This window comes from Artemia franciscana, chromosome 11 (assembly GCF_032884065.1).
Source record: "Artemia franciscana chromosome 11, ASM3288406v1, whole genome shotgun sequence".
In the NCBI taxonomy this organism is placed as follows: Eukaryota; Metazoa; Arthropoda; class Branchiopoda; order Anostraca; family Artemiidae; genus Artemia; species Artemia franciscana.
Genome location: NC_088873.1, coordinates 18,190,297 through 18,217,667, shown reverse-complemented (window position 1 = coordinate 18,217,667; position 27,371 = coordinate 18,190,297). Strand labels below are relative to the sequence as shown.

The 27,371-nt window shown below is 36.6% G+C and overlaps 2 protein-coding genes across 5 annotated transcripts in view; both read left to right on the top strand.

Moving 5' to 3' along the window:
* The window catches only part of LOC136032911 (uncharacterized), a 155,906-nt gene that overhangs the window by 61,137 nt on the left and 67,398 nt on the right, over positions 1 to 27,371 (top strand). The window lies entirely within an intron of this gene.
* The window catches only part of LOC136032914 (mevalonate kinase-like), an 86,573-nt gene that overhangs the window by 28,821 nt on the left and 30,381 nt on the right, over positions 1 to 27,371 (top strand). For all 4 annotated transcript variants that reach the window (XM_065713370.1, XM_065713372.1, XM_065713371.1 and 1 more), the window contains one exon: positions 17,485 to 18,065. In XM_065713370.1, the coding sequence (XP_065569442.1) occupies positions 17,594 to 18,065 (472 nt within the window). In that variant the 5' untranslated portion in view covers positions 17,485 to 17,593. The remainder of the gene's footprint in view (positions 1 to 17,484; positions 18,066 to 27,371) is intronic.

Below are 27,371 nucleotides of genomic sequence, written 5' to 3'. Positions count from 1 at the left end.
ATGGGAAAACAATCCGTATTCAGATCTATACCTCATGATTCTAATGATTGCCCTTGAGCTTTGTTGAGGGTGATTGCTAATCGACCATTCTCTGTGTCGCCGTCGTCATTTATATATCCCCCTGTGCCCCCCGGCGTCCCCGTTGTAGTTGTGTCCCTGTGTCCCGGTCGTCATTTATATTCCCTGTGTCCCGGTCGTCATTTGTGTCCCGGTGTCCCAGTCTGTGATTTCTCTTTGAGTGTCCCGGGCGTCATTTATATTCCTTGTGTCCCGGTGTCCCGGTCTGTATATACATTCGTTTTTGAATTGGTCTTTTTTTAGTTTTTAGTTTTTTACCTTTTTTTAGTTTTTTTTTTAGTTATACCTCATGATTCTAATGATTGCCCTTGAGCTTTGTTGATGGTGATTGCTAATCGAACATTCCCTGTGTCCCCGTCGTCATTTATATATCCCCCTGTGCCCCCCGGCGTCCCCGTTGTAGTTGTGTCCCTGTGTCCCGGTCGTCATTTATATTCCCTGTGTCCCGGTCTTCATTTGTATCCTGGTGTCCCGGTCTGTATATACATTCGTTTTTGAAATGGTATATGATGAAATAAATTTTTGTATTTTTCCCCTTTTTTTCTTTTTATTTTTTTATTTTTTTTTTTTTAGTTTTGTTTTTCTCCTTTATTTTTATTTTTTTCCTTTTTTTATTTTTTTTTATTTTTTTTTTATTTTTTAGTTTTTTTAGTTTTTTAGCTTTTTTAGTTTTTTTATTAGTTTTTACTTTTTTTTTCTTTTTTGTTTTTTTTGCAGTTTTTACCTTTTTTTTAGTTTTTTTAGTTTTTTTTTTTACTTATGTCCCTGGTCGTCATTTATACTCCCTGTGTCCCGGTCGTCATTTGTGTCCCGGTGCTTTGTTGATGGTGATTGCTAATCGAACATTCCTTGTGTCCCGGTCGCTTTCTCTTTGAGTGTCCCGGTCGTCATTTATATTCCCTATGTGCCGGTGTCCCGGTCGTCATTTGTGTCCCGATGTCCCGGTCTGTAATTTCGTCAGTCGAAAACATGACGTCAGTCAACACACAAACATGACGTCACTCGACAGACACACACACACACAGACAACTTATTTTTATATATATATACTAGCTGTTGGGGTGGCGCTTCGCGCCACCCCAACACCTAGTTGGTGGGGGCGCTTCGCGCCCCCCCCAAGCCCCCCCGCGCGCGTAAGTCGTTACGCGCCATAATAGTTACGCGCCATTGTAGTTGTGTCCCTATGTCCCACCTGTGAATATAGATATATATATATATATATATATATATATATATATATATATATATATATATCTATCTATATATATAAAAATAAGTTGTCTGTCTGTGGATGTGTGGATGGATGTGTGGATGGATGTGTCAGGTGACGTCATGTTTCGGCTGACGTCATGAAATTAGTTGCCGTCATTTTTGCTTTGAAGGTGACGTCATTCAAGTTATATAAGACATATGTTCGCCGTCATGTTTCGGCTGACGTCATGAAATTAGCTGCCATCATTTTTGCTTTGAAGGCATCATTTTTGCTTTGAAGGCGTGACGTCATTCAAGTTATATAAGACGGATGTTCGTGTAGAATTCTATTAATGCTTAAGTTTATAATGACTGATGAAGATGCTCAAAGAGTCTATGCCAGAAAACTTGCTGGTGATAGAGAAAGTCAGAAAAGAAAGCGTGCCGAGGAACTACCAGAGCAACGCGAAAGCAGACTTGCTGCTAAAAGAGAAAGTGAAAAAAGAAAGCATGCCGAGGAACTACCAGAGCAACGCAGAAGCAGACTTGCTGCTAAAAGAGAATGTGAAAAAAGAAAGCATGCCGAGGAACTACCAGAGCAACGCGAAAGCAGACTTGCTGCTAAAAGAGAAAGTGAAAAAAGAAAGCATGCCGAGGAACTACCAGAGCAACGCAGAAGCAGACTTGCTGCTAAAAGAGAATGTGAAAAAAGAAAGCATGCCGAGGAACTACCAGAGCAACGCAGAAGCAGACTTGCTGCTAAAAGAGAATGTGAAAAAAGAAAGCATGCCGAGGAACTACCAGAGCAACGCGAAAGCAGACTTGCTGCTAAAAGAGAAAGTGAAAAAAGAAAGCATGCCGAGGAACTACCAGAGCAACGCAGAAGCAGACTTGCTGCTAAAACAGAATGTGAAAAAAGAAGGCGGGCCGAGGAATTACAAGAACAGCAAGAAATCAGGCTTGCTGCTGATAGAGAAAGTAAGAAAAGAAAGCGTGCCGAGGAATCAAAAGACCAGCAGGAAATCAGGCTTGCTGCTGATAGAGAAAGTAAGAAAAGAAAGCGTGCCGAGGAATCAGAGCAATCTGAAAGTTATCGCCTGGCATTCAGGTACAACCCAGTCGATGATTATAGCTTGAGTAGCTGTGTTCAAATCGGGACAATGTCCAAAATTTGTCCCTATTGCAAGGCCTTGAAATTCAATGGTGAAACAATGGGAATGTGTTGCGCCTCAGGAAAAGTTAAACTTCCTCTATTGGCTGCACCACCAGAGCCATTGAAGACTTTCCTTACTGGAACTACGTCAGAATCTAAGCGTTTTTTGTCAAAAATCAGACAATACAACTCATGTTTCCAAATGACGTCGTTTGGAGCCCAAATCGAAAATCCAGATCAATTTATGTCTACTTTTAAAGTAAAAGGGCAAATTTATCATAAAGCAGGGTCCCTTCTACCATTATTAGGCGAGAATCATAAATTTTTACAATTGTACTTCATCAGTGATAGAAATTCTGAATTGAATGCACGTTGCGAAATTTCTCCCAACGTTGAAAGGACAATCGTTTCCCAATTGCAACATCTTTTCCACGAAAATAATAATTTAGTGCGTCTGTTCAAAACAGCCATCGATTTGATGCCTACTGATACTCATAAAATTGTTATTTCCGCTGACAAAACGCCTCCTGGCCAACATGTGCGTAGATACAATGCTCCGACTATCGACGAAGTGGCAATCGTTATGGTCGGTGATCAGTTTTTACCTCGAGATATTATTCTACATAAGCGAAACGCCCAGTTGTTAAGAATTGCTGAAACTCATCGATGCTACGATGCCCTACAATATCCTATCATTTTTTGGGATGGAGCCGACGGCTATCACTTTAATATTAAATTGATGAATCCAGCCACTAACAAAGAAATGAATAAGAAATGCAGTGCAATGCATTATTATTCCTATAGACTAATGATTCGGCAGGATGAAGAAAATTATATTTTAAAATGCCGTGAATTGTTTCACCAATTTGTCGTGGATATGTATGCAAAAATTGAATCAGAACGTTTGCTATATATCCGCCTGAATCAGACCAAGCTCCGCTCTGAACAATACATTCATTTGCGAGATGCAGTTATAAATGACGGTAATACCACAAACGTTGGAAGATTAACAATTTTACCTTCGTCATATGCTGGCAGTCCACGTCATATGCATGAATATGCTCAAGATGCTATTGCGTATGTTCGTCTCTATGGTCGTCCAGATTTATTTATTACATTTACATGTAATCAATCTTGGGACGAGATACTGCAGCTTTTACTTCAAGGACAATCGGCGGTTCATAGGCATGACATTACGGCACGTGTCTTCCGGCAAAAGTTGAAATCACTGATAAACTACCTTGTAAAACATGAAGTGTTTGGGTCAGTGCGATGCTGGATGTACTCAGTGGAATGGCAAAAACGAGGTTTGCCACACGCACATATACTAATCTGGCTACATAAAAAAATTACTTCAAACGAAATTGATGATGTGATTTCCGCTGAAATACCTGATAAAAATGTCGATAAGGGGTTACATGATATTATTGTAAAAAATATGATACATGGACCTTGCGGTGCACTGAACGAAAATTCACCATGCATGGCCAAAGGAAGGTGCACAAAGCAATATCCTCGACTTTTAGTACCCACAACAATTACTGGCAATGATGGTTACCCACAATATAGAAGAAGATCTACTGAAGATGGCGGTAAAACAGCAATAATAAAGAAGCGTAACGGTACCACCATCGAAGTAGATAACCAGTGGGTTGTTCCATATTCCCCTTTATTATCCAAAACATTTAATGCACATATAAACGTTGAATACTGTAACTCCGTAAAGGCAATAAAATATATATGTAAATACGTCAACAAAGGCAGTGACATGGCAGTTTTTGGCTTGCAGTCCGAAATCAAAGATTTCGATGAAATCGTAGAATATCAGGCTGGAAGATACATAAGCAGTAATGAAGCTGTTTGGCGAATTCTTTCATTTCCGATACATGAACGTAGTCCAGCTGTTGTTCACTTAGCGGTACATTTACAGAATGGTCAACGTGTTTATTTCACGGAAACCAACGTGCAACAAAGAGTCCTGAATCCACCGGATACAACATTAACAGCTTTTTTTTCGCTTTGCAAAAATGATTCTTTTGCGAAAAAACTGCTGTATACTGAAGTGCCTTCGTATTACACGTGGAATACTAAAAATAAAGTATTTGAACGTCGAAAACAGGGTAAGTCAGTCGACGGCCAACCTACCATCTTCAAAGATACCACGATAGGAAGACTCTACACCGTTCACCCCAATCAACATGAATGCTTCTTTCTACGCCTGCTTTTGGTGAATGTACCCGGTCCGACATCCTTTGAGTATTTGAGGACTGTAAATGGTACTATACATGACACTTACCGTAGTGCATGCCAAGCTCTGAATTTATTGGAGAATGACCAACACTGGGATAACTGCATCAATGACGCGTGCGAAACGTCAACCCCAAGTCAAATTCGTGCATTGTTTGGCATCATTTTAACAACTTGCTCTCCATCAGCTCCTACAGAGTTATGGGAAAAATATAAGTCAAAAATGTCCGAAGATATACTTCATCGAAAACAGTTAGAGACGTCAGACATGACTTTTGATTTTACACCAGAAATTTATAACTACACTTTAGTTGTTATAGAAGATATTTGCATAAGTATGGCAAACAAACCTCTTCAGGGTTTGGGAATGCCTTCACCTAACCGTATCGCTGCTGTTTCGACATGTGTAGAATTGGATCGTGAACAAAGTTACAGTACGAGTGATCTATTGTCGTATGTACAAAATAACATTTCCAAGTTAACGTCGGAACAAAAAGACATTTATGATACGATAATGCATTGTGTCGATAACAACGTTGGAGAAATTTTCTTTTTGGATGCGCCAGGAGGTACTGGTAAAACGTTTGTGATAAAACTGATTCTGGCATCAATTCGATCTAAAAATGATATAGCGTTGGCAATTGCGTCGTCCGGAATAGCCGCAACATTGCTGCCTGGTGGAAGAACTGCTCATTCCGCTTTGAAATTGCCTCTGAACTTGCATTCTACAGAAACTCCCACGTGCAATATTTCCAAATCATCTGGGATGGGTAAAGTATTGCAGCAATGCAAACTTATTATTTGGGATGAGTGCACAATGGCACACAAAAAATCGCTCGAGGCTCTGGATCAATGCTTGAAAGATTTAAGAGGGAATTCGAAACCCTTTGGCAGCACATTAATATTGCTTGCAGGAGATTTCAGGCAAACATTACCTATAATACCTAGATCAACTCCTGCAGACGAAATGAATGCTTGCCTGAAAAATTCTAATTTATGGGCACACGTAAAAACATTAAAATTAACTACAAATATGCGTGTCCGATTGCAAAACGATGACTCTGGTCAAACATTTTCAGATCAATTGCTAGCAATGGGAAACGGAAAGCTCCCAGTAGACTCAATTTCAGGACGTATACAACTACCTGCTGATTTCTGTAATTTAGTGACGTCCAAAAATGAATTGATTGAAAATATATTTCCGAATATTCTAAAAAATTATAAAAATAATAAATGGCTAAGTGAAAGAGCGATTCTCGCACCCAAGAATATAGACGTCCACGAAATCAACAATATTGTTTTGACCAAGATTCAAGACCAGGCAGTCCTTTACAAGTCAGTCGACACAGTTTTGGAACCAAATGAAGCGGTTAATTATCCATCTGAATTTTTAAATTCCATAGATCTTTCAGGGTTTCCACCACACGTGCTACAACTAAAAATAGGCGTACCAATAATATTGTTACGTAACATAAACCCACCAAAGCTTTGCAATGGCACTCGACTTGCCGTAAAAAAAACAATGGAAAACCTAATAGAGGCCACAATCCTGACAGGGCCTTTTGAGGGTGAGGCTGTTCTTATTCCTCGCATTCCCATGATTCCAACAGATCTGCCTTTTCAATTTAAAAGATTGCAATTCCCAATTCGATTAGCATTTGCAATCACCATTAACAAAGCTCAAGGTCAATCATTAGAAAAATGTGGTATTGATCTTAATACTGATTGTTTTTCCCATGGACAATTGTACGTTGCATGTTCGAGGGTCGGTAAACCTGACAATCTATTCATATGCAGCGAGAATTGGACAGCGAAGAATGTTGTATATTCTCAAGTTTTACGAAGTTAGTTGTATTTCGGAACAGACTGTTGTATATTCACAAGTTTTACGTAGTTAATTTGTATTGTATCTATCTATCTATCTATCTATATAAAAACGAGTTGTGTGTATGCATGTTTGTTTGTTTGTAAAAAGAACGTTTGCATATGACGTCATTATTAGTACATACGGCTTTGTATATGGACAGACAATGGGAAAGCCAAGAATGTTGTATATTCGCAATTTTTACGTAGTTTGAAACACATATATAAATCTATCTATATTCACAGGTGGGACACAGGGACACAACTACAATGGCGCGTAACTAATATGGCGCGTAACTAATATGGCGCGTAACGACTTACGCGCGCGGGGGGGCTTGGGGGGGGCGCGAAGCGCCCCCACCAACTAGGTGTTGGGGTGGCGCGAAGCGCCACCCCAACAGCTAGTATATATATATATATATATATATATATATATATATATATATATATGGTTTTAACTACGTAAAACTTGCGAATATACAACATTCTTTGCTGTCCCATTGTCTTTGCATATAAATAGATTGTCAGGTTTACCGACTCTTGAACATGCAACATATAATGGTCCATGGGAAAACAATCTGTATTCAGATCTATACCTCATGATTCTAATGATTGCCCTTGAGCTTTGTTGATGGTGATTGCTAATCGACCATTCCCTGTCCCGGTGTCCCGGTCGTCATTTACATCCCCCTGTTTCCCCCGGTGTCCCCGTTGTAGTTGTGTCCCTGTGTCCCGGTCGTCATTTATATTCCCTGTGTCCCGGTCGTCATTTCGTCATTTATATTCCCTGTGTCCCGGTCGTCATTTGTATCCCGGTGTACCGGTCTGTATATACATTCGTTTTTTAGTTTTGTTTTTCTCCTTTATTTTTTTCCTTTTTTTTTTTCTTTTTTAGTTTATTTAGATTTTTAGATTTTTTAGTTTTTTTATTAGTTTTTAGTTTTTTTTTCTTTTTAGTTTTTTTGTAGTTTTTACCTTCTTTTTAGTTTTGTTAATTTTTTTTTTTACTTATGTCCTGGTCGTCATTTATACTCCCTGTGTCCCGGTGCTTTGTTGATTGCTAATCGAACATTCCTTTTGTCCTGGTCGCTTTCTCTTTGAGTGTCGTCATTTATTTTTTTCTTTTTTAGTTCTTTTAGTTTTTACCTTTTTTAGTTTTTTTTAGTTTTTTAGATGAAAATTTTTTTTAGTTTTTTCCTTTTTTTCTTTTTAGTTTTTTATTGGTTTTTACCTTTATGTTAGCTTATTTTTCAGTTTTTTCCTTTTTTTTAGTTTTTTTTTATTTTTTATTTTTTTTAGTTTTTTACCTTTTTTTAGTTTTTTTAGTTTTTTTAGTTTTTTTTTAGTTTTTTAGCTTTTTTACTTTTTTTATTAGTTTTTAGTTTTTTTGTAGTTTTTGCCTTTTTTTAGTTTTTTCAGTTTTTTTTTAGTTTTTTATTGGTTTTTACCTTTATTTTAGCTTATTTTTCAGTTTTTTCCTATTTTTTTAGTTTTTTTTAGTTTTTAGTTTTTTTAGTTTTTTACCTTTTTTTAGTTTTTTTAGTTTTTTAGTTTTTTAGCTTTTTTATTTTTTTTTATTAGTTTTTAGTTTTTTTTGTAGTTTTTGCCTTTTTTTAGTTTTTTTAGTTTTTTAGCTTTTTTATTAGTTTTTAGTTTTTTTTTGTAGTTTTTGCCTTTTTTTAGTTTTTTAGTTTTTTAGCTTTTTTATTTTTTTTATTAGTTTTTAGTTTTTTTTGTAGTTTTTGCCTTTTTTTAGTTTTTTCAGTTTTGACGTCACCTGATCTAGTTTTTTCAGGTGACGTCACCTGATCCACGATCCACAGATCCACAGACAACTTATTTTTATATATATAGATAGTTTTTTTTTTTACTTATGTCCTGGTCGTCATTTATACGCGCTTCGCGCCCCCCCCAAGCCCCCCCGCGCGCGTAAGTCGTTACGCGCCATAATAGTTACGCGCCATTGTAGTTGTGTCCCTATGTCCCACCTGTGAATATAGATATATATATATATATATATGGTTTTAACTACGTAAAACTTGCGAATATACAACATTCTTTGCTGTCCCATTGTCTTTGCATATAAATAGATTGTCAGGTTATCCCCCTGTTTCCCCCGGTGTCCCCGTTGTAGTTGTGTCCCTGTGTCCCGGTCGTCATTTATATTCCCTGTGTCCCGGGTCCCGGTCATCATTTGTATCCCGGTGTCCCGGTCTGTATATACATTCGTTTTTTAGTTTTGTTTTTCTCCTTTATTTTTTTCCTTTTTTTTTCTTTTTTAGCTTATTTAGATTTTTAGATTTTTTAGTTTTTTTTATTAGTTTTTAGTTTTTATTTCTTTTTAGTTTTTTTGTCCCGGTCGTCATTTATATCCCCCTGTTTCCCCCGGTGTCCCCGTTGTAGTTGTGTCCCTGTGTCCCGGTCGTTATTTATATTCCCTGTGTCCCGGTCGTCATTTGTATCCCGGTGTACCGGTCTGTATATACATTCGTTTTTTAGTTTTGTTTTTCTCCTTTATTTTTTTCCTTTTTTTTTCTTTTTTAGTTTATTGAGATTTTTAGATTTTTTAGTTTTTTTATTAGTTTTTAGTTTTTTTTTCTTTTTAGTTTTTTTGTAGTTTTTACCTTCTTTTTAGTTTTGTTAATTTTTTTTTTTACTTGTGTCCTGGTCGTCATTTATACTCCCTGTGTCCCGGTGCTTTGTTGATTGCTAATCGAACATTCCTTTTGTCCTGGTCGCTTTCTCTTTGAGTGTCGTCATTTATTTTTTTCTTTTTTAGTTCTTTTAGTTTTTACCTTTTTTAGTTTTTTTTTAGTTTTTAGTTTTTTTAGTTTTTTACCTTTTTTTAGTTTTTTTAGTTTTTTAGCTTTTTTATTTTTTTTATTAGTTTTTAGTTTTTTTGTAGTTTTTGCCTTTTTTTTTAGTTTTTTGTCCTGGTCGCTTTCTCTTTGAGTGTCGTCATTTATTAGTTTTTTCCTTTTTTTTTTAGTTTTTTATTGGTTTTTACCTTTATTTTAGCTTATTTTTCAGTTTTTTCCTTTTTTTTAGTTTTTTTTTATTTTTTATTTTTTTTAGTTTTTTACCTTTTTTTAGTTTTTTTAGTTTTTTTAGTTTTTTAGCTTTTTTACTTTTTTTATTAGTTTTTAGTTTTTTTTTGTAGTTTTTGCCTTTTTTTAGTTTTTTCAGTTTTTTTTTTAGTTTTTTATTGGTTTTTACCTTTATAGTTTTTTTAGTTTTTTAGCTTTTTTATTTTTTTTATTAGTTTTTAGTTTTTTTTGTAGTTTTTGCCTTTTTTTAGTTTTTTCAGTTTTGACGTCACCTAATCCAGTTTTTTCAGGTGACGTCACCTGACACATCCATCCACACATCCACAGACAGACAACTTATTTTTATATATATAGATATACATATATCTATCTATCTTCTATATATATAAAAATAAGTTGTCTGTCTGTGGATGTGTGGATGGATGTGTGGATGGATGTGTCAGGTGACGTCACCTGAAAAAACTGGATTAGGTGACGTCAAAACTGAAAAAACTAAAAAAAGGCAAAAACTACAAAAAAAACTAAAAACTAATAAAAAAAATAAAAAAGCTAAAAAACTAAAAAAACTATAAAGGTAAAAACCAATAAAAAACTAAAAAAAAAACTGAAAAAACTAAAAAAAGGCAAAAACTACAAAAAAAAAACTAAAAACTAATAAAAAAAGTAAAAAAGCTAAAAAACTAAAAAAACTAAAAAAACTAAAAAAAGGTAAAAAACTAAAAAAAATAAAAAATAAAAAAAAACTAAAAAAAAGGAAAAAACTGAAAAATAAGCTAAAATAAAGGTAAAAACCAATAAAAAACTAAAAAAAAAAAGGAAAAAACTAATAAATGACGACACTCAAAGAGAAAGCGACCAGGACAAAAAACTAAAAAAAAGGCAAAAACTACAAAAAAACTAAAAACTAATAAAAAAAATAAAAAAGCTAAAAAACTAAAAAAACTAAAAAAAGGTAAAAAACTAAAAAAACTAAAAACTAAAAAAAAACTAAAAAAGGTAAAAACTAAAAGAACTAAAAAAGAAAAAAATAAATGACGACACTCAAAGAGAAAGCGACCAGGACAAAAGGAATGTTCGATTAGCAATCAACAAAGCACCGGGACACAGGGAGTATAAATGACGACCAGGACACAAGTAAAAAAAAAAATTAACAAAACTAAAAAGAAGGTAAAAACTACAAAAAAACTAAAAAGAAAAAAAAACTAAAAACTAATAAAAAAACTAAAAAATCTAAAAATCTAAATAAACTAAAAAAGAAAAAAAAAGGAAAAAAATAAAGGAGAAAAACAAAACTAAAAAACGAATGTATATACAGACCGGTACACCGGGATACAAATGACGACCGGGACACAGGGAATATAAATAACGACCGGGACACAGGGACACAACTACAACGGGGACACCGGGGGAAACAGGGGGATATAAATGACGACCGGGACAAAAAAACTAAAAAGAAATAAAAACTAAAAACTAATAAAAAAAACTAAAAAATCTAAAAATCTAAATAAGCTAAAAAAGAAAAAAAAAGGAAAAAAATAAAGGAGAAAAACAAAACTAAAAAACGAATGTATATACAGACCGGGACACCGGGATACAAATGATGACCGGGACCCGGGACACAGGGAATATAAATGACGACCGGGACACAGGGACACAACTACAACGGGGACACCGGGGGAAACAGGGGGATAACCTGACAATCTATTTATATGCAAAGACAATGGGACAGCAAAGAATGTTGTATATTCGCAAGTTTTACGTAGTTAAAACCATATATATATATATATATCTATATTCACAGGTGGGACATAGGGACACAACTACAATGGCGCGTAACTATTATGGCGCGTAACGACTTACGCGCGCGGGGGGGCTTGGGGGGGGCGCGAAGCGCCCCCACCAACTAGGTGTTGGGGTGGCGCGAAGCGCCACCCCAACAGCTAGTATATATATATATCTTCTCGATCTACAAAATCTTTGTCATTATATTTGTAATTATGTGCTATGATGAAGTGCATTCTACGCATTATGTGTTCTGTTCGTATGTATTGAATATACACCTATATACTAAAGATTCTATATATAGAATGATACTTTTTTTTTTAATCATACACTGTCTCTTTGCAAATTAAATTTAAGCATTGCGAGTAAAATTTAACTTGGAGAGTCAGTAGTAAGAAACGAAGTGAAGGTAATTAAAAAATTGATTCTCGAATATAATAAAAAAAATAAAGGGCTCGCCAAGTTGTTTATCATTTATTTGGTAGTACTAAGATGTATGATTCAGGTTGTGTAAAGTTACGCTAAGGTTTTACTTTAGTTACGCTCTTTACGCTAAGGTTTTACTTTTTGGCCCATTTAAAAACGAATCCCGAAACACAAAGGCCCTTTGATTAGAATTAGAAGCTTTACGTATTCTCATTCAAATTTAGGTTTCATGGATTAGGCTTGTGACTATAAGATATATCAAACTAGCTCACTAGTAATCAAACTATAAAAATAGAATTTAGATACCAAGAGATACATCAAAAGAATCAGATTTTTATGCTGATTTGAAATAAGTAAGTTTCATCAAGTTTAGTCCTACCCATCAAAAGTTACGAGCCTGAGAAAAAATGCCCCATTTTTGAAAAAAAGGAAAACATCCCTTAAAAGTGACAGATTCTTAAGGAAAATCACACTATCAGATTCAAAGAATCAGGGAGTAGATGTCTCAAGCTCCTATCTGCACAAATGTGGAATTCTGTATTTTCTGCCAGAGCAACGATCATGGATGTATGTTTATTTGTTTTTTTTCCAGGGTTGACCGTATCGACACATTTTTCCTAGAATTTATGAGAGGGCTCATTCGAACGAAAATAAAAAGTTCTGGGGCTCTTTTTAAGTGACCAAAAATTTTTAGGGCAACTAGGCCCCCTCCCACGCTCATTTTTTCCCAAAGTCACCGGATCAAATTTGTGATAGCCATTTTGTTCAGCATAGTGAAATATCTAATAACTTTGTCTTTGAGGACAACTTAATCCCCCACAGTCCCCGGGGGAAGAGCTGCAAGTTATGAACTTTGCCCTTTGTTTACATATAGTAAACATATGGCTATTGGGTTATTACATATGGTTGTTGGGAAGTATACAGACATTTTCTGGTGGATTTTTTATGTGGGGGATCGGGGGGATTGGGTACATTGGAGGATATTTCCATGGAGGAATTCTTCATGGGGTAATATAATTTCTATGAAGGAGGAATTAACTAATTATTGAAGAGTTTCTCTAAGAAATTCATAGATTAGATCTATGGAGGGGATATTCCAGCAATATTAAAAAAATGATCAGAAATTAATTGCAGGTTGAAAAATCAACCTGCAACAAATTTCACGAACAAAATAAACATCCAACATGTTTCACGGATAAAAATATAAGGATAAATTAGGTTTCACGAACAAAAACCAGCATGTAATAAGCTCCACGAATAAAACCTGTTTCACAAGGAGAAAAATCAATGTACAAGTTTCACAAAGACAATAATCAACATGGAATAATTTTCATGAAGAAGAAATAAAAATATAAAAAAGTTCCTCGATGACATAAATCAAGATAAATTGAGTTTCTTGAAGAAATAATCCACATGCAACAAGTTTCATGAAGAAAAATTTACAGAAAAAATCAACATAGGCTACAGTGTGCCAAACTGGCGTCAATCGATTCTAGTGTGAACAGTAATTTTTGGTGGAAAATGTCTGAAAAGGCTCTAGGTGTACTATTGCATGCCAGAGGGCGCCATATGCTAGCCATTGTATGCCATGCTGGTGTGAATTTGCTAGGAGTCATCGCTGTTGTGAATTTTACTATAAGTATAAATGATTGTTTCTAGTATAAATGGTTATTTTTGTAGAAAAATAGGAATGATGAGGGGGTGCTATCAGGATTACTGATGAAGGATGACTGACCCAGAGGGTCAGTAGTAGTTAGGCACGGTGGCGTGAATTGAGATGGTGTATCACGGAGGGTTGGCTTGCAAAAACCCGAGCCGATGGTGTATCACGGAGGGTTGGCTTGCAAAAACCCGAGCCAATAGATTTAAAGGATAATTTCATCAAGGAAATATCTAGAAAATGTCTTAGGAATGATAATATGTATCATAAGGATGTTATGGGTCATATACATATTCCAATGGTGGCGTGCATTGCTTTGACTAATATGTTCTACAGCTTAAAGTTCGGGTGGGAGTATCAGAAGAATTTTTCGGTGGAGGGGGACTGAAATCCTACACCCTATGAAAGAAATGAGCCATTTTCATAAAGACCTCTCTGAAATAACTCTTAGTAAAGTTTAAACTTATTGCTTGTCAGGGGCCCCCGATAGAATTGTATGCTAGGAGCCCCGCTAGATTCGCTCACTAGGGTCCCATTGGTTTCTAGGGGCCTTATAGTATTGGATGCTAAGGGTCCCCGGTGGTTAGGTTTGGAGCCTGTTGGAATTGCTCGATGGGAGGGGGGGATGGGATTGAATGCTAGTGTCCCCCATTTGAATTGGTTGGCAAGGTTCCCACCTTTCTTTAATTCACCGTGCTTTTTGCTTATATTTTATTTTTCTTAGTTTTTTTCACGTTTAGTTTTTGCTATTGTTGAGTTTTAACTGCTTTTTCAGTAATTTCATTATTTTATAATGTTTTTTCATTAATAAACTTTGTATGTCCAATAAAAAGCCTTCACTCTTTAGGTTTCTTATTTCAGGATACAACTTTGATAGGTAATCGTTTACGCAATTTATGCACTTTGTAGCCTATGTACATATGACTTTTTAACGCATATGAAGGTGTACCATATTCTAGCCATAATGATGCTCTTGCTATTAATTCATTTCTGATAGCATATTCAAGTTCCAATACAGCAAAAGACTATTACTAAAAAGATACGTTATGAACATGACCCAGTATTATCTGATAACAATCTTTAAAACATTGCTTAAAACGCAGGTGCATATAAAATGTAAGCACTTTCTAGTAATCGATTTTTCCCTCTGCATGTCAATTATGGCAGCCATATGGAAACACGCAATCCATTTAATCATTCTATTAAGCGAGACAGGGAATTCTCCGATTGGGAACCGCTTTATCATGTAGAATGTATTAGTGAATTAAAATGCTAGAAAGACTTTCATGGTCAACTGGTTACCGCTTCATTATATTGAGGGGGAATCCCTTTGGTATCCTAATGCGGACATAAAATTGTCGGAATATAAATGTTCCCGGAGAAAAACGTCTTGAAAAAAACGAAATCTCAGAAAGCAAAAAATGCCTTGAAAACAAAAATGCAGTGAAAGAAAATGAAATTACTTTAAGTATTATGTAATATTCCACGTGTGTGTTCACCTCATTTACAATCGAGGATCCCTCACGGGCCCCTGATGAAATAAGTCACGTTAATGTGTATCATTCTTAACATAAGTAAACATTACTTATTACATAAGAACTAAAGAAAAATGTCTTAGAAAACGTCTTGAAATGTCTTGAAACGTCTTGTAGAATTATGTCTTTATAAAGCTCCCCCGCTTGACTAATTGACTCTAATACGTCCTAATACGTAACAATAAGAATCTATGATGTAACAACCAAAGTCTATTACATAACAATCAAAGTAAACTCTCCCTATTCCGTAACATGCACCTGCATCTCCTAGAAAAAAATCATTATTACGTAACAAACACCTGCATCTTGAAGAAAATCAATAACACTTGCTTCTTGAGGTAATCGCGGTTAAACTTCTTTGTGATTAACGGTTAAAAGAAAAGAGTAGCGGCTATGTGTTTTGTCAAATAGATTGAGGCATCACTACTGGCATAACTTACAACACTTGCTCCCGGGTCCTTGGGGAGTTTAGTTGATCCTAGAGTTTTGTTTTCTGATGTTTGGATAATTTTGGACAAAATGACTAGCTCAAAAGCTTGATTGGATGTATTTGGGGAAAAGTTGCTATGGGGGACTATTGCCCTTCGATCACTTTTGAGTCTTATTAAGAGCACTAGAACTTCTGATTTACGATCGAATGAGCCCCTCCCCTTGAATTTTGTGCGACCCCCCTTCCATGAAGTTCTTCTGGAAAATAATAAAAACATTGAAGCCTTATGGCATTTAATATAGGCAACGCCCTAGTGCTGCCTCTGATTATTATTTTCTAGATTTTTTCTTTTATGTTGGGTCACCTTAGCCCTCCCCCCCCATAGCCAGAGGAATTAAGGATATACATTTTCAAGAAAAAACATTGCTCCATATGTCGTGAGAGGTGTCGTGTGATTAAACTATTTTTTGCGCATTATCTTGTCCAAGGACTTTCGGCTAGAAGTTTCATAGTGTTCAGAAACAGGAAAAAATTGGCTCCTTTTTTGGCTCTATGATCCCCCCCCCCTCCGGCAAAAAAGTATCATCCTTTAAACTCACAGAAAGATATCTTAAAGCTGCTAGCCACTTGATACCAAAGAACTCTTTTTTTCTTCTGAACAAAATCATGTACAAACTATTTGCAATTTACATAATTTACGGTCCTCTTCCCTGTCCTATGAGAGTCATGTCATCCCCAGAGGCATATTTACTAGACCTCTTCACTATTCTGACCAAATGACTCCGAATTTTGATAAGGTAGCCTACTTGGCGGGCTAAACGGGAGCTGGATAGCAAAAAACGGCATTGGAAGGGATCGGTTGCCCTCCAATCACTGATGACTCATAAAAATCCATTAAATTTACATTCTTCAGCCGTTTAAATGTATTGTTCAAAAACAATTTTGTTGTTCTTGCTGAACCTTATTAATCAGGTAGCCTACTTACGGTAACCTACTTAGGGGGCTACTCGGGAGCTGGGTAGCAAAAAAAGGCATTGGAAGCGATCAGTTGCCCTCAAATCACTGTTGACTCATAAGTACCCATTAAATTTACATTCTCCAGCCGCCTCCCAATTTTACAGGACCACTCCGATCCATAAGAAGTTGTTCGGGAAATGCAAACCAAAATAAGTAGGCTTAACAGATGCATAGAATGGACATAGATGTATGCTTAGTTAGTGCCACAGCAGTGCCTCTCACCTTCGTTTGGGAGAAAAAGGAGTCCAGATTTTTTAAACACCTCTGATTTTACGGCAACCTATTATAGTGATTCTGACCTTTATTAGGTAACTAAATTGTTTTTTAGAAAGACCGAAAAACTATTTGCAGAAGTAACTGTGCTATTTGAAGTAAAGGTTGTGCTAAAAATGGTTGGTTATTGGACTGTGTTTCCCAAAAGAAAAAACAATAGTCGCTGGAAACCCTGTGTCGGCTTGTTTTGGATCCCTTAGGCCAAAATCTGTCTTCACACTAATTTTGGCTTAGAAAAACAATACTTATATTGGATAGAAACTTAATACTGGATAGAAAACAATAGTCGCTGGAAACCCTGTGTCAGCCTTATTAGGAACCCCCAGGTCAAAATCAGTTTTCACACTAATATTGGCTGAGAGGAAAGGGAAACCAGTTTACACCGCCAAAATCGACTGCAGCTTATTTTCATCTTTTTTTCCAAATAAATTTGTCCTAAGAATGAACAGAACTATTTGCAGGAGTAAGACTTGTGTTAAAAATGATTATTCTTTAATTGCGTAGTATTTACACTAATAAACGCCTAGAGAAAAAGGAAACTAGTTTTCAAAATCATCTCTGATTCTATGATTCAATTTGAGGATCAGTGGACACCTATTTTGAGCAGGGGGATAGGCCCTAAAAATTATAATCTAAAAAAGGACAAGCACTGACAACACTGTATTGTCTATTAAAATCTATGTTTGCGCAAATAAACATATTGTGGGGAAAGAGGAAACCAGTTTTCATAATCGCTTCTGGCTTTATTTCAATTTACTTTAATGATTCTTATCTTTTATTAGGCAAATAAATTCAATTTTAGAAGAAGAACTGAAGACAATTCACGCACTAACGTTGAAAACTGTGACTCCTCAGCAGTGGGAATCACGTCAAAAGTGATTATTTTTAGATATGGAAATAAATGTAAGTGCCCCTGGTAAAGTGATCCTTTTTGGCGAACATTCAGTTGTTTATGGTAAACTTGCCTTAGCTGCATCTGTTGATTTAAGAACTACTCTGACTATTTTCCCGTCAGATGGTAATTATTTTAAGCTAAAGTTTGAGTCGCTTGATGTGGAGAAGAAATGGGAAGTTGAGAAATTGAAAGAGATTTGGAAAGACACAAATCATCATTTCATTGATGTTAAAACACCAACGGTAATATCTGATGAAAATCTGAAGCTCATATTGAACTTGATCGGGCCAGATGATGGTGCTAGTGCAAAGAGTTTAACTGTAGCTGCATTTATTTATTTATATAATATTCTGGTTGGTGAGCCTTTGCCATACACATTTGTTGTGAAGTCTGAAGCACCAGTTGGGGCTGGGCTTGGAAGCTCTGCTTCTTACTCTGTTGTGGCTGCTGCTGGTTTATGGATTTTAGGTAAGTCTTTCGTTCTGTAAGGAACTGTCGTTTTGTAAGGAACATCTTAGGTATAGTGTCCGAAAGGAGCCAGAGTTGACAGGGATTCTAGGCCTTCTTCGCATCAAAAAGTGAGTTTACGTTTCTGGCATTAGAAAAGGGGTTGCAGTCTCGGTGACCTTTTAGGAATTTCCTTAGAAATGAAAACCCTTCTTTAAAATTCAGTGCTTCATTGTTATTATTTTTTTCTAAAAAATTTTTCAAAGACACTGATATGTCCAAATACTAGAATAATATATTAACATGGTTTACTAGCATACATGCACACAGCGTTTGCGATGGAGTGGATTATGGTATAGGGAAATTCCCCCCCAGGTATTTGTCTAAAAGACACCCTCTTTTTCAGAAAGAGTTGAATATACTGACCCAGAAACACATTTGGTTCCGTGTTTCGAATCGCCACGCAAAAAAGGAAAGTTTTGTGTTGTAGAGATACTAATGTTACTACTACTAACAACTCTCTGCAGAACAAGACGTCTGAGGCCAACACAACTGCGCACACTCCTCCTCCGTTCAAAGCTTCCCTCTTTACACCCTCCCAAATAGTTTCCACTTACTTTAATTTTTTCCTTACTACATAATCCCACCTTGTTTGCGGACGACCTGCTTTTCGTTCAGACCTAGATGGTTGGCTGACGGGGACGATCTTTGGCAATCTGCCATTCTTCATCCGCAGAACGTGTCCTAATCATCTCAACCTTTCTATCATTGTATCCTCAGAAAGCGGGAAGGAGCCACATTTTTCGCACAGTTTACTGTTAGAGATACGTTCAGTCAGACGGGTACCCAAACTGTCCGTAGGTAATTTCTCTGGAAAACATCCACACAAATCTCCCTGGAACACCCTCGCTTCAGAACCATGCTTGATAACTGTCATCATTCTAGCTTCCAATATTTTAATTATGATTTGCAGACTTGTTTTCCTATTCCTTTAAACTTTTTCAACTGTGAAAAAGCACTTAGGACCTTGGCTATCCTAAATTTAGCATCCTCGCTACATACATCGTCTTTACTAATGATACTACCTCGGTAAGTGTCCACTTGATCGATCTTCTCGTCACCCTGCATTGTCTCTTCATCTTCACTTATTCCTAGTCTTAGCGACTTAGTTCTCTAACTTATTATCAAACTTATTTTTGCACCCTGAATTTTAAAAACCTCCTAAAACCCATTAATTTTGCTCACACTTTCATCTAGGATACATAGACCATCCACATAATCTGATTCTACGAGAGTTTTACTTCCCCAATTGACCTCGTGTTCTCCCAGTGCAATCACTGTGCTCTTTAGGACAAAGACCATCAACATGATTCCTATAAATGAGGATGGGACGCAACCTTGCTTAACTCCTGATTTAATACGAAACCAGCTATTAACCTCATTTCCTACCTTAAACGCAGCAATGCTAGTCTCGTGCACAGCACTAATCACCTTAATGGATTTATCTGGTATATTATACGAGAATATGTCATTCGCTAAAGCTTTTCTATAAGCTGAATCAAACGCTTGGGCGCTTCTCAATTACTAGTCTAAGTGTGGAAGTTTGGTCGACGTCTCTTGAGTCAAAAAGGTATCATAAGTAGTGACCGCCCTTTGAATTTAAGGAGACAGATTGGGGGTGCATAAAAGGAGCTACTGGTCCTTCAAGACATTATTACGCAAACCTGGGTCTTACGTGCGCACCTGTAACGGTATAGTGCACCTACGTCACAGGGAATGTTTTCTTCGAGATGCAAGTGTTATTTACCTTATATTTTCTTTAAGTGCTTAAAAAACTTTCAGAGCTTCTTTACTTCATGATTTCTTTGGTTACTTTGTACAGTGGTTTTTTTGTTACATAATAGAGACTGTTTTTTCATAAAATAACCTTCCGGGACCGCCAAATCATGATTTCTTTGGTTGTTATGTGATAGGGCTTGGTTGTAAAGGCAGCCGTAGGAAGTTTTTAAAGGCAATCATAGGAAGGTTTTTAATGACATATAGGAAGTTTATAAAGACACACACAGGAAGGCAGCTACTGGAAGTTTTTAAAGGCAGCCATAGGAAGATTTTAAAGACAGACATAGGAAGGTTTTTAAGGACACACATAGGAGGACTTTTAAAGACACGCATAGGATGGCTTTTAAAGACAGTATGGTAAATAACAAGACTCGTTAGAGTTCAGGTGGGAAGGGTGCTAGTCAAGATGCAAACATAAGCCTTATATCATAGGGAGTGTTTTCTTTAAGACATTCTTCACGACGTTTCAAGTCATTTCAAGACGTTGTTTAACACATTTTTCTTCGAGATGTTTCAAGACATTTTTCTTCAAGACCTTTCAAAACATTTCAAAACGTTTTACGACATTTTTCTTCAAGACGTTTCAAGACACTCCAAGACAGTTTATAATACATTTTTCTCCAGGGCGTTTTTCAAGACGTTTCAACACATTTAAAAACGTTGTTTTTAGATACTTTTTAAAGACGTTTTTTCTTCAATATTTGTTTACTTGTTACGTAGTAGGAGATTGTTTACTTATTTTAAGGATGACACAATCTCGCGTGACATGCTAGACTTCAAGGGCCTTGTGGAGAATACCCGGTTGTAACTGAGTATAGCGCGCACGTGAGCGTCACGTACGTTCACCTTTATGTTACGTAATACGAGATTGTTTATCAATGTTTAGGATGACGCATTCTCACATGACTCAGGTTTCACCGGTCAAGTAGAGATTCCCCGGTTTTAACTGGGGGATAAAGCACATGTTGGTTTTTACATACGCACACCTGTATGTTATGTAATAGGAGATTGTTTACCTATCGTTTGTGATAATCCACATACTGGGAGAAAATCGATTACTGGAAACTAGTTACACTTGAAACGCACCTGCTTCTTGCAATCTTACTTTTGTTTTAACCTGAGCCAGACAGTTAAGTTACATAGCAGATGTTACATAGCATCGGCTTTACATATTTTAATACATAATTGATCACGTATCGAAGTTTTATCCCGGAACAAGAAATCTAAAAGACATCTCAATCTAAAAGCCATGTCACATGTACACCAAGTCAACTTACATCAGCGTGTCACACTTTTTCACGTTTTGTTTTTTCCATTTGTTGAATTTTTAATTGCCTTTTTTCTGTGTTTTAATAATGCTTTTGAATTCGTTTTTATTAAGAAAACTTGTATGTACAATGAAAAAGTTTATGTCTTTTAGATTTCATCTTACAGGATAGAAGTTCAATACGTAATCATTCATGTAATGAAATATCTAAAGTCAATGCTATGTAACGTCTGCTATATAACTTACCTGTGTGACTTACTTTAGAAAATAAGTAGAATTGTAAGAAGCAGGTGTGCTTTAAATGTAACAGATTTTTCAGTAGTCGATTATCTCCCTGTATTTGGACTATCCTGCGCGATAGGTAAACAATCTCATATTACGTAGTATGCAGGTGTACGTATGTAACACCCCATATGCGTGCTACCCCTAGCTACAACCAGAGATTCCCTACTTGACCAGTGGACCCTGACCTATAACGAGTCATTTGAGAATGCGTCATCCTTAACATTAGTAAACAATCTCTTATTACGTAACATAAAGGTGAACGTACACAACACCCACGTGCGCGCTATCCTCTGCTACAACTGGGGAATCTCCACGGCCCCCTTGAAGTCTAGTATGTCACGCGAGATTGCGTCATCCTTAACATAAGTAAACAATATCCTGCTGCGTAACAAACAAAGAAATCTTGAAGGAAAACATCTTGAAAGGAATGTCTTAAAAAAACATCTTGAAATGTCCTGAAACACATCGTGAAACGACTAAAAACGGCATGTTCTGCCACTATATATCGTTTTTAGTTACCGCAGCCAATTGGCTATGATACACTCTTTCGAATTTGAAGGATAGGAGTTCAAGATACTCTGTGGTAACGGTCTAAAAACAAGTTAATGTTTGAACATTTCCACAAATTTATTTGCTTTATTTTATATTCAGGCAAAAAAAAAATGTTGCTGAAAAGCTTTCAAGTGTGATTCTTGGACTTGGAAGTTTCTTTTCATGAAATCGTTAGGTACTTCCCCTTTTTCAAAAATCATATTTATAATCTTCAGTAGTTTATCTATAGCTTCACAACCGCCATATGTTAAAAACTCAGTTACCCCTCTATCGGCACCTGCGGTTTATTATTTTTTAGTCATTTCAGTGTTGTTACTAATTCTTCCTCTCTAAATAAATATCCCTTCACATCAAAAGTGTCACAATTTTTTAACTCTTTTCCTGTGACTCTATTACAGTTTAACACATACTCAAAATGTTTTGCCCATGTCTCTTTAACTCTTTCTTCATCACTAATTGTGGCCCTGTTCTTATCATTAACTGGGAAATGTCTAGGTTGATGATTTCCTCTCAATTTATTAACATGTCAGTACAATATTTTGCTATTATTCCGTCTGGCTGCATCTTCCAGATCTTTGGAAATTTGTTCCATGGCCTCCACTTCACACATCCTTAATTCGTATTTTAATGCTGTTTCATATTATCTTTCACTCAAATAGTTCTTGTACTAGCCCCTCCTTCTCTATATTTAAACGTAGAGTATCCACTAATATTGTCAGCCATGTTTCCACGCTTTATTCACTAAGACACCATCAGTGACTTCATGCACTATTTCCCTAAAATCTTTCCATCCATCTTCTATGTTGTCATACTTAAGACTCCCCAGTCTAGTCTTCAACTGTTCCTGGAAAGTGTGTCTCAAATTCTCATTCAGGAGTCTACCAACGTCACAGCTTAATTGAAGGTAGTTACCCTTCCTAAATTTTAGTTTTAAATTAAACCTAGACACTACGAGATTGAGATAATTAATTTTAACATCAATAACAATACTCCAGAATACCTTAGTATCTTTTATCTATCCTCTCAGACCATGTTAACTTATGGACCATTTTATGACCAAGTACTGTTTTGGTAATAACTAGACGGTTGTACCTATAAAATTGTTGCAGTCTGTAACCATTATTGTTTTCTTTTCCTATACCAAATTTACCTAGGCTAGGATACCATCTTTCCCTAGTTCCACCGTCCTGAGTATTAAAGTCCTCTAATAAAAATACATATTTCTGTCAAGGACACTGTCTATTTGTTCCTGTAACTGTAAGTAAAATTCACCTGAATCCCTACTATCTACATTAGTAGGTTCTACAGGGGCATATATTGCTATGGTTGATACCCTGCAGTTTTTATTCATAAAAAGAGCAACCAGCAATTTATTATTAATACTTTCCCAAAGAGACTTAACAACTTCCTTATTCATCATGATCCCTACTCCCTGCCTCTGCGCCCCATCCTTCCTGTCTGAGCAAATAAATTTTATATAACCTAAATTCTATATCACTTTTACTTAACTTCCCATGTCCATAAGCAGAAATTCTCTTCGGGGGGAAGGATTGTAATGAAAGATGTATATCCTAACTGGCTTACCGCGACCTCCCAATCCTAGGAAGGTAGGAAGATTAAAATAAATCTTAACTTTAATGCATTAAAATTTGGGTTTTAATTAAAGATTCAAACTTACTTGGGTCCAGGCTGGAACTTTTGGAAGTAGGCACATTTTTTGTTTTTATGGCACTTGGTATTAACCAAGTGACATATAGCAATCGCAAATTCTGTCGGTCTGTCTGTCGGTCCCGGTTTTGCTACTGTAGGCACTTCCAGGTAAGCTAGGACGATGAAATTTGGAAAGCGTATCAGGGACCGGACCAGATTAAATTAGAAATAGTCGTTTTCTCGATTTGACCACCTGGGGGAGGGAGTGGGGGGCCGGTTAATTTGGAAAAGATAGAAAAAATGAAGTATTTTTAACTTATGAACGGGTGATGGGATCTTAATGAAATTTGATGATTGGAATGATATTGTGTCTCAGAGCTCTTATTTTAAATTCCGACCGGATCTGATGACATTGGGGGGAGTTGGAGGGGGAAACCTAAAATCTTGGAAAACACTTAGAGTGGAGGGATCGGGATTAAACTTGATGGGAAAAATAAGCACAAGTCCCAGATACATGATTGACATAAACGAAACGGATCCGCTCTCTTTGGGGTAGTTGGGGGGGGGTTATTTCTGAAAAATTAGAAAAAGTGAGCTATTTTTAACTTACGAACGGAGGATCGGATCTCAATGAAATTCGATATTTAGAAGGATATCATGTCTCATCCGCTCTCTTTGGGGGATCCGCTCTCTTTGGGGGGGGGGGGGTGGTAATTCTGAAAAATTAGAAAAAATTAGGTATTTTTAACTTACGAACGGGTGATCGGATCTCAATGAAATTTGATGTTTAGAAGGATATCGTGTCTTAGAGCTCTTATTTTAAATCGCAACCGGATCTGGTGACATTGGGGGGATTTGGGAGGGGAAACCTAAAACTTGGAAAACACTTAAAGTGGAGGGATCGGGATGAAACTTGGTGGGAAAAATAAACACAAGTCCTAGATACATGATTGACATAAATGGAACAGATCCGCTCTCTTTGGGGTAGTTGGGGGGGGGGTTATTTCTGAAAATTTAGAAAAAATGAGGTATGTTTAACTTACGAACGGGTGATCGGATCTCAATGAAATTTGATATTTAGAAGGATATCGTGTCTCAGAGCTCTTATTTTAAATCCCGACCGGATCTGGTGACATTGGGGGTTGGGGGGATGGGAGTGGGAAACCTAAAACTTGGAAAACACTTAGAGTGGAGGGATTGGGATGAAAATTGGTGGGAAAAATAAGCACAAGTCCTAGATACATGATTGACTGATCCGCTCTCTTTGGGGTAGTTGGGGGAGGGGTTAATTCTGAAAAATTAGAAGAAATGAGGTATTTTAACTTACGAACGGGTGATCGTATCTCAATGAAATTTGATATTTAGAAGGATATCTTGTCTCAAAGCTCTTATTTTAAATCCTGACCGGATCTGGTGACATTGGGGGAAGTTTGGGGTGGGGGAACCTAAAATCATGGAAAACGCTTAGATCGGAGGGATCAGGATGAAACTTGGTGGGAAAAATAAGCAGAAGTCTTACATACGTGATTTACATAATTGGAACGGATCCGCTCTATTGGGGGGGGGGGGGGTTTAATTCTGAAAAATAAGAAAAAATTACGTATTTTTAACTTACGAAGGAGTGATCGGATCTTCATGAAACTTCATATTTAGAAGGACCTCGTAACTCAGATCTCTTATTTTAAATCTCAACCGGATCAAGGGTAATTGGGGGAGGGGCAGTTGGGGGACCGGAAACCTTAGAAAATACTTAAAGCGGTGAGATCAGGATGAAACTGGATGGGAAGAATAGAAACCTGTCAAAGATACGTGACTGACATAACCGGACCGGATCTGCTCTCTTTGGTGGAATTTGGGGGGGGGGGTAATTTTGAAAATTGAGGTATTTGTCACTTACGAAAGGGTTACCAGATCTTAATGAAATTTGATATTTAGAAGGATCTTGTGCTTTAAAGTTCTAATTTTAAATTCCGACCAGATCCTGTGACATTGGGGAGAGTTGGAGGGGGAAACCGGAATTCTTGGAAAACGTGAAAATTGGGGTATTTTTATCTTACGAATATATGATCAGATCTTAGTGAAATTTGATTTTTAGAAGGAATTCATGTCTCAGAGCTCTTATTTGAAATCCCGACCAGATCTTTTGACATTGGGGGAGTTGGAGGGGGAAATCTTGGAAAAAAACTTGGAGTGGAGGAATCGGGATGAAGCTTGGTGGATAGAATAAACAACTGTCCTTGATACGTGATTGACAGAATCGTACTGGATTCGCTCTCTTTGGAGGAGTTGGGGGAAGGGATTCAGTGATTTGGATAGTTTGGTGCTTCTGGACGTGCTAGGACGATGAAAATTGATAGGCGTGGCAGGGAGCTGCAAAATTTGGCTTGATAAAGTCGTTTTCCCAGATTCGACCATCTGGGGGGCTGAAGGAAGAGGAAAAATTAGAAAAAATGAGGTATTTATAACTTACCAGTGGGTGATCGGATCTTAATGAATTTTGATATCTAGAAGGACATCAGAGCTCTTATTTTAAATCCTGACCGGCATTAAGCCTCTTATTTTCCTTTTTAAATCGATTTATTGATTCATAGAATTTTGTTAGAGCTCATACCAAATGATCTCTTGGCTCTTAACTCTTCTCGCCTCGTCACAAGTGCCATATGAGCTCTTAGCTCTTGTTAAAATATATTTTTATGATATTTACCAAATGTTTAGGGCTACATTTATAGGCAGAACATAGGGTAGTTACCAAATATCTTTACAAATATACCTATTGTGCCTTTTTGTTGAACGCGGTGCTTCTGTCTTCAGCCTATTATAATCTCAAATACGTCTGCATGCCAAGGGAGTCCCAATCTTCGCCAAGAAAGATTCAAAGTCTATTTGAAGGGGGACTTTGAAAGTGTTAGCCGAAAATCTGCTCCTTGAGGAAGTATACACCCTTTAGATGTCCGCACTAAGGTGTTGTAAATTACAATTATTGTCTTGTTTCTAATTTATAATATATTTTCTTGTTTTTACGCTGTTCCTATGACAGGTACCACGCTTTCCCTTTCATAAAGTACTAAGAACTATGAAAATAGAATCTGTTTTTTTCAGTTGGTTGTGTGAAAACTTACATGTCTTAATAAAAAAAGGAAATATTGACCCTTAAATCCTCTAATTTTTTCTTTAGAAAAAGGCCTCAAATTTTTAGTGAAAAAATCTCAGCATGTAGTTTATTTGTTTTTGATCAACTGCTACCACTAACAACTCACTGTAACCCCTACCCGCCTGAGGCCAACATAGCTACGCACGTACCTCTTCCATCTCAATCTATTCAAAGCCTCTGTGTTTACACCCTTTCATGAATTTTGCATGTCTATTAAATCTTTCCTTGCGACATCCGCCCACCTCAACCAGGGATGACCTGCTTTTCGTTTGCCTCTAGAAGAATGGCCAAAAAGACAGTCTTTTGCAAGCTATAATCCTTCATCCGCAGAACATGCCCTAGCTATCTCAACCTTTCTCTCATTGTAGCCCTAAAAAGTAGGATCGAACCACACCTTTAGTGGAGCTTACTGTCTAAGATACGATTAGAATCGCAAGTACTAACTTTTACTGTAAACAAAAGTAAAGAATAAGCAAAAAAAAAATGGCACCAAACAGCTTGAGAAGATTTGGCTTGCCTTTGAAGGTACAGTTGTTTACAGTATATAAGCCTCATCAAGTTTAGCCTCACCCATCAAAAGTTA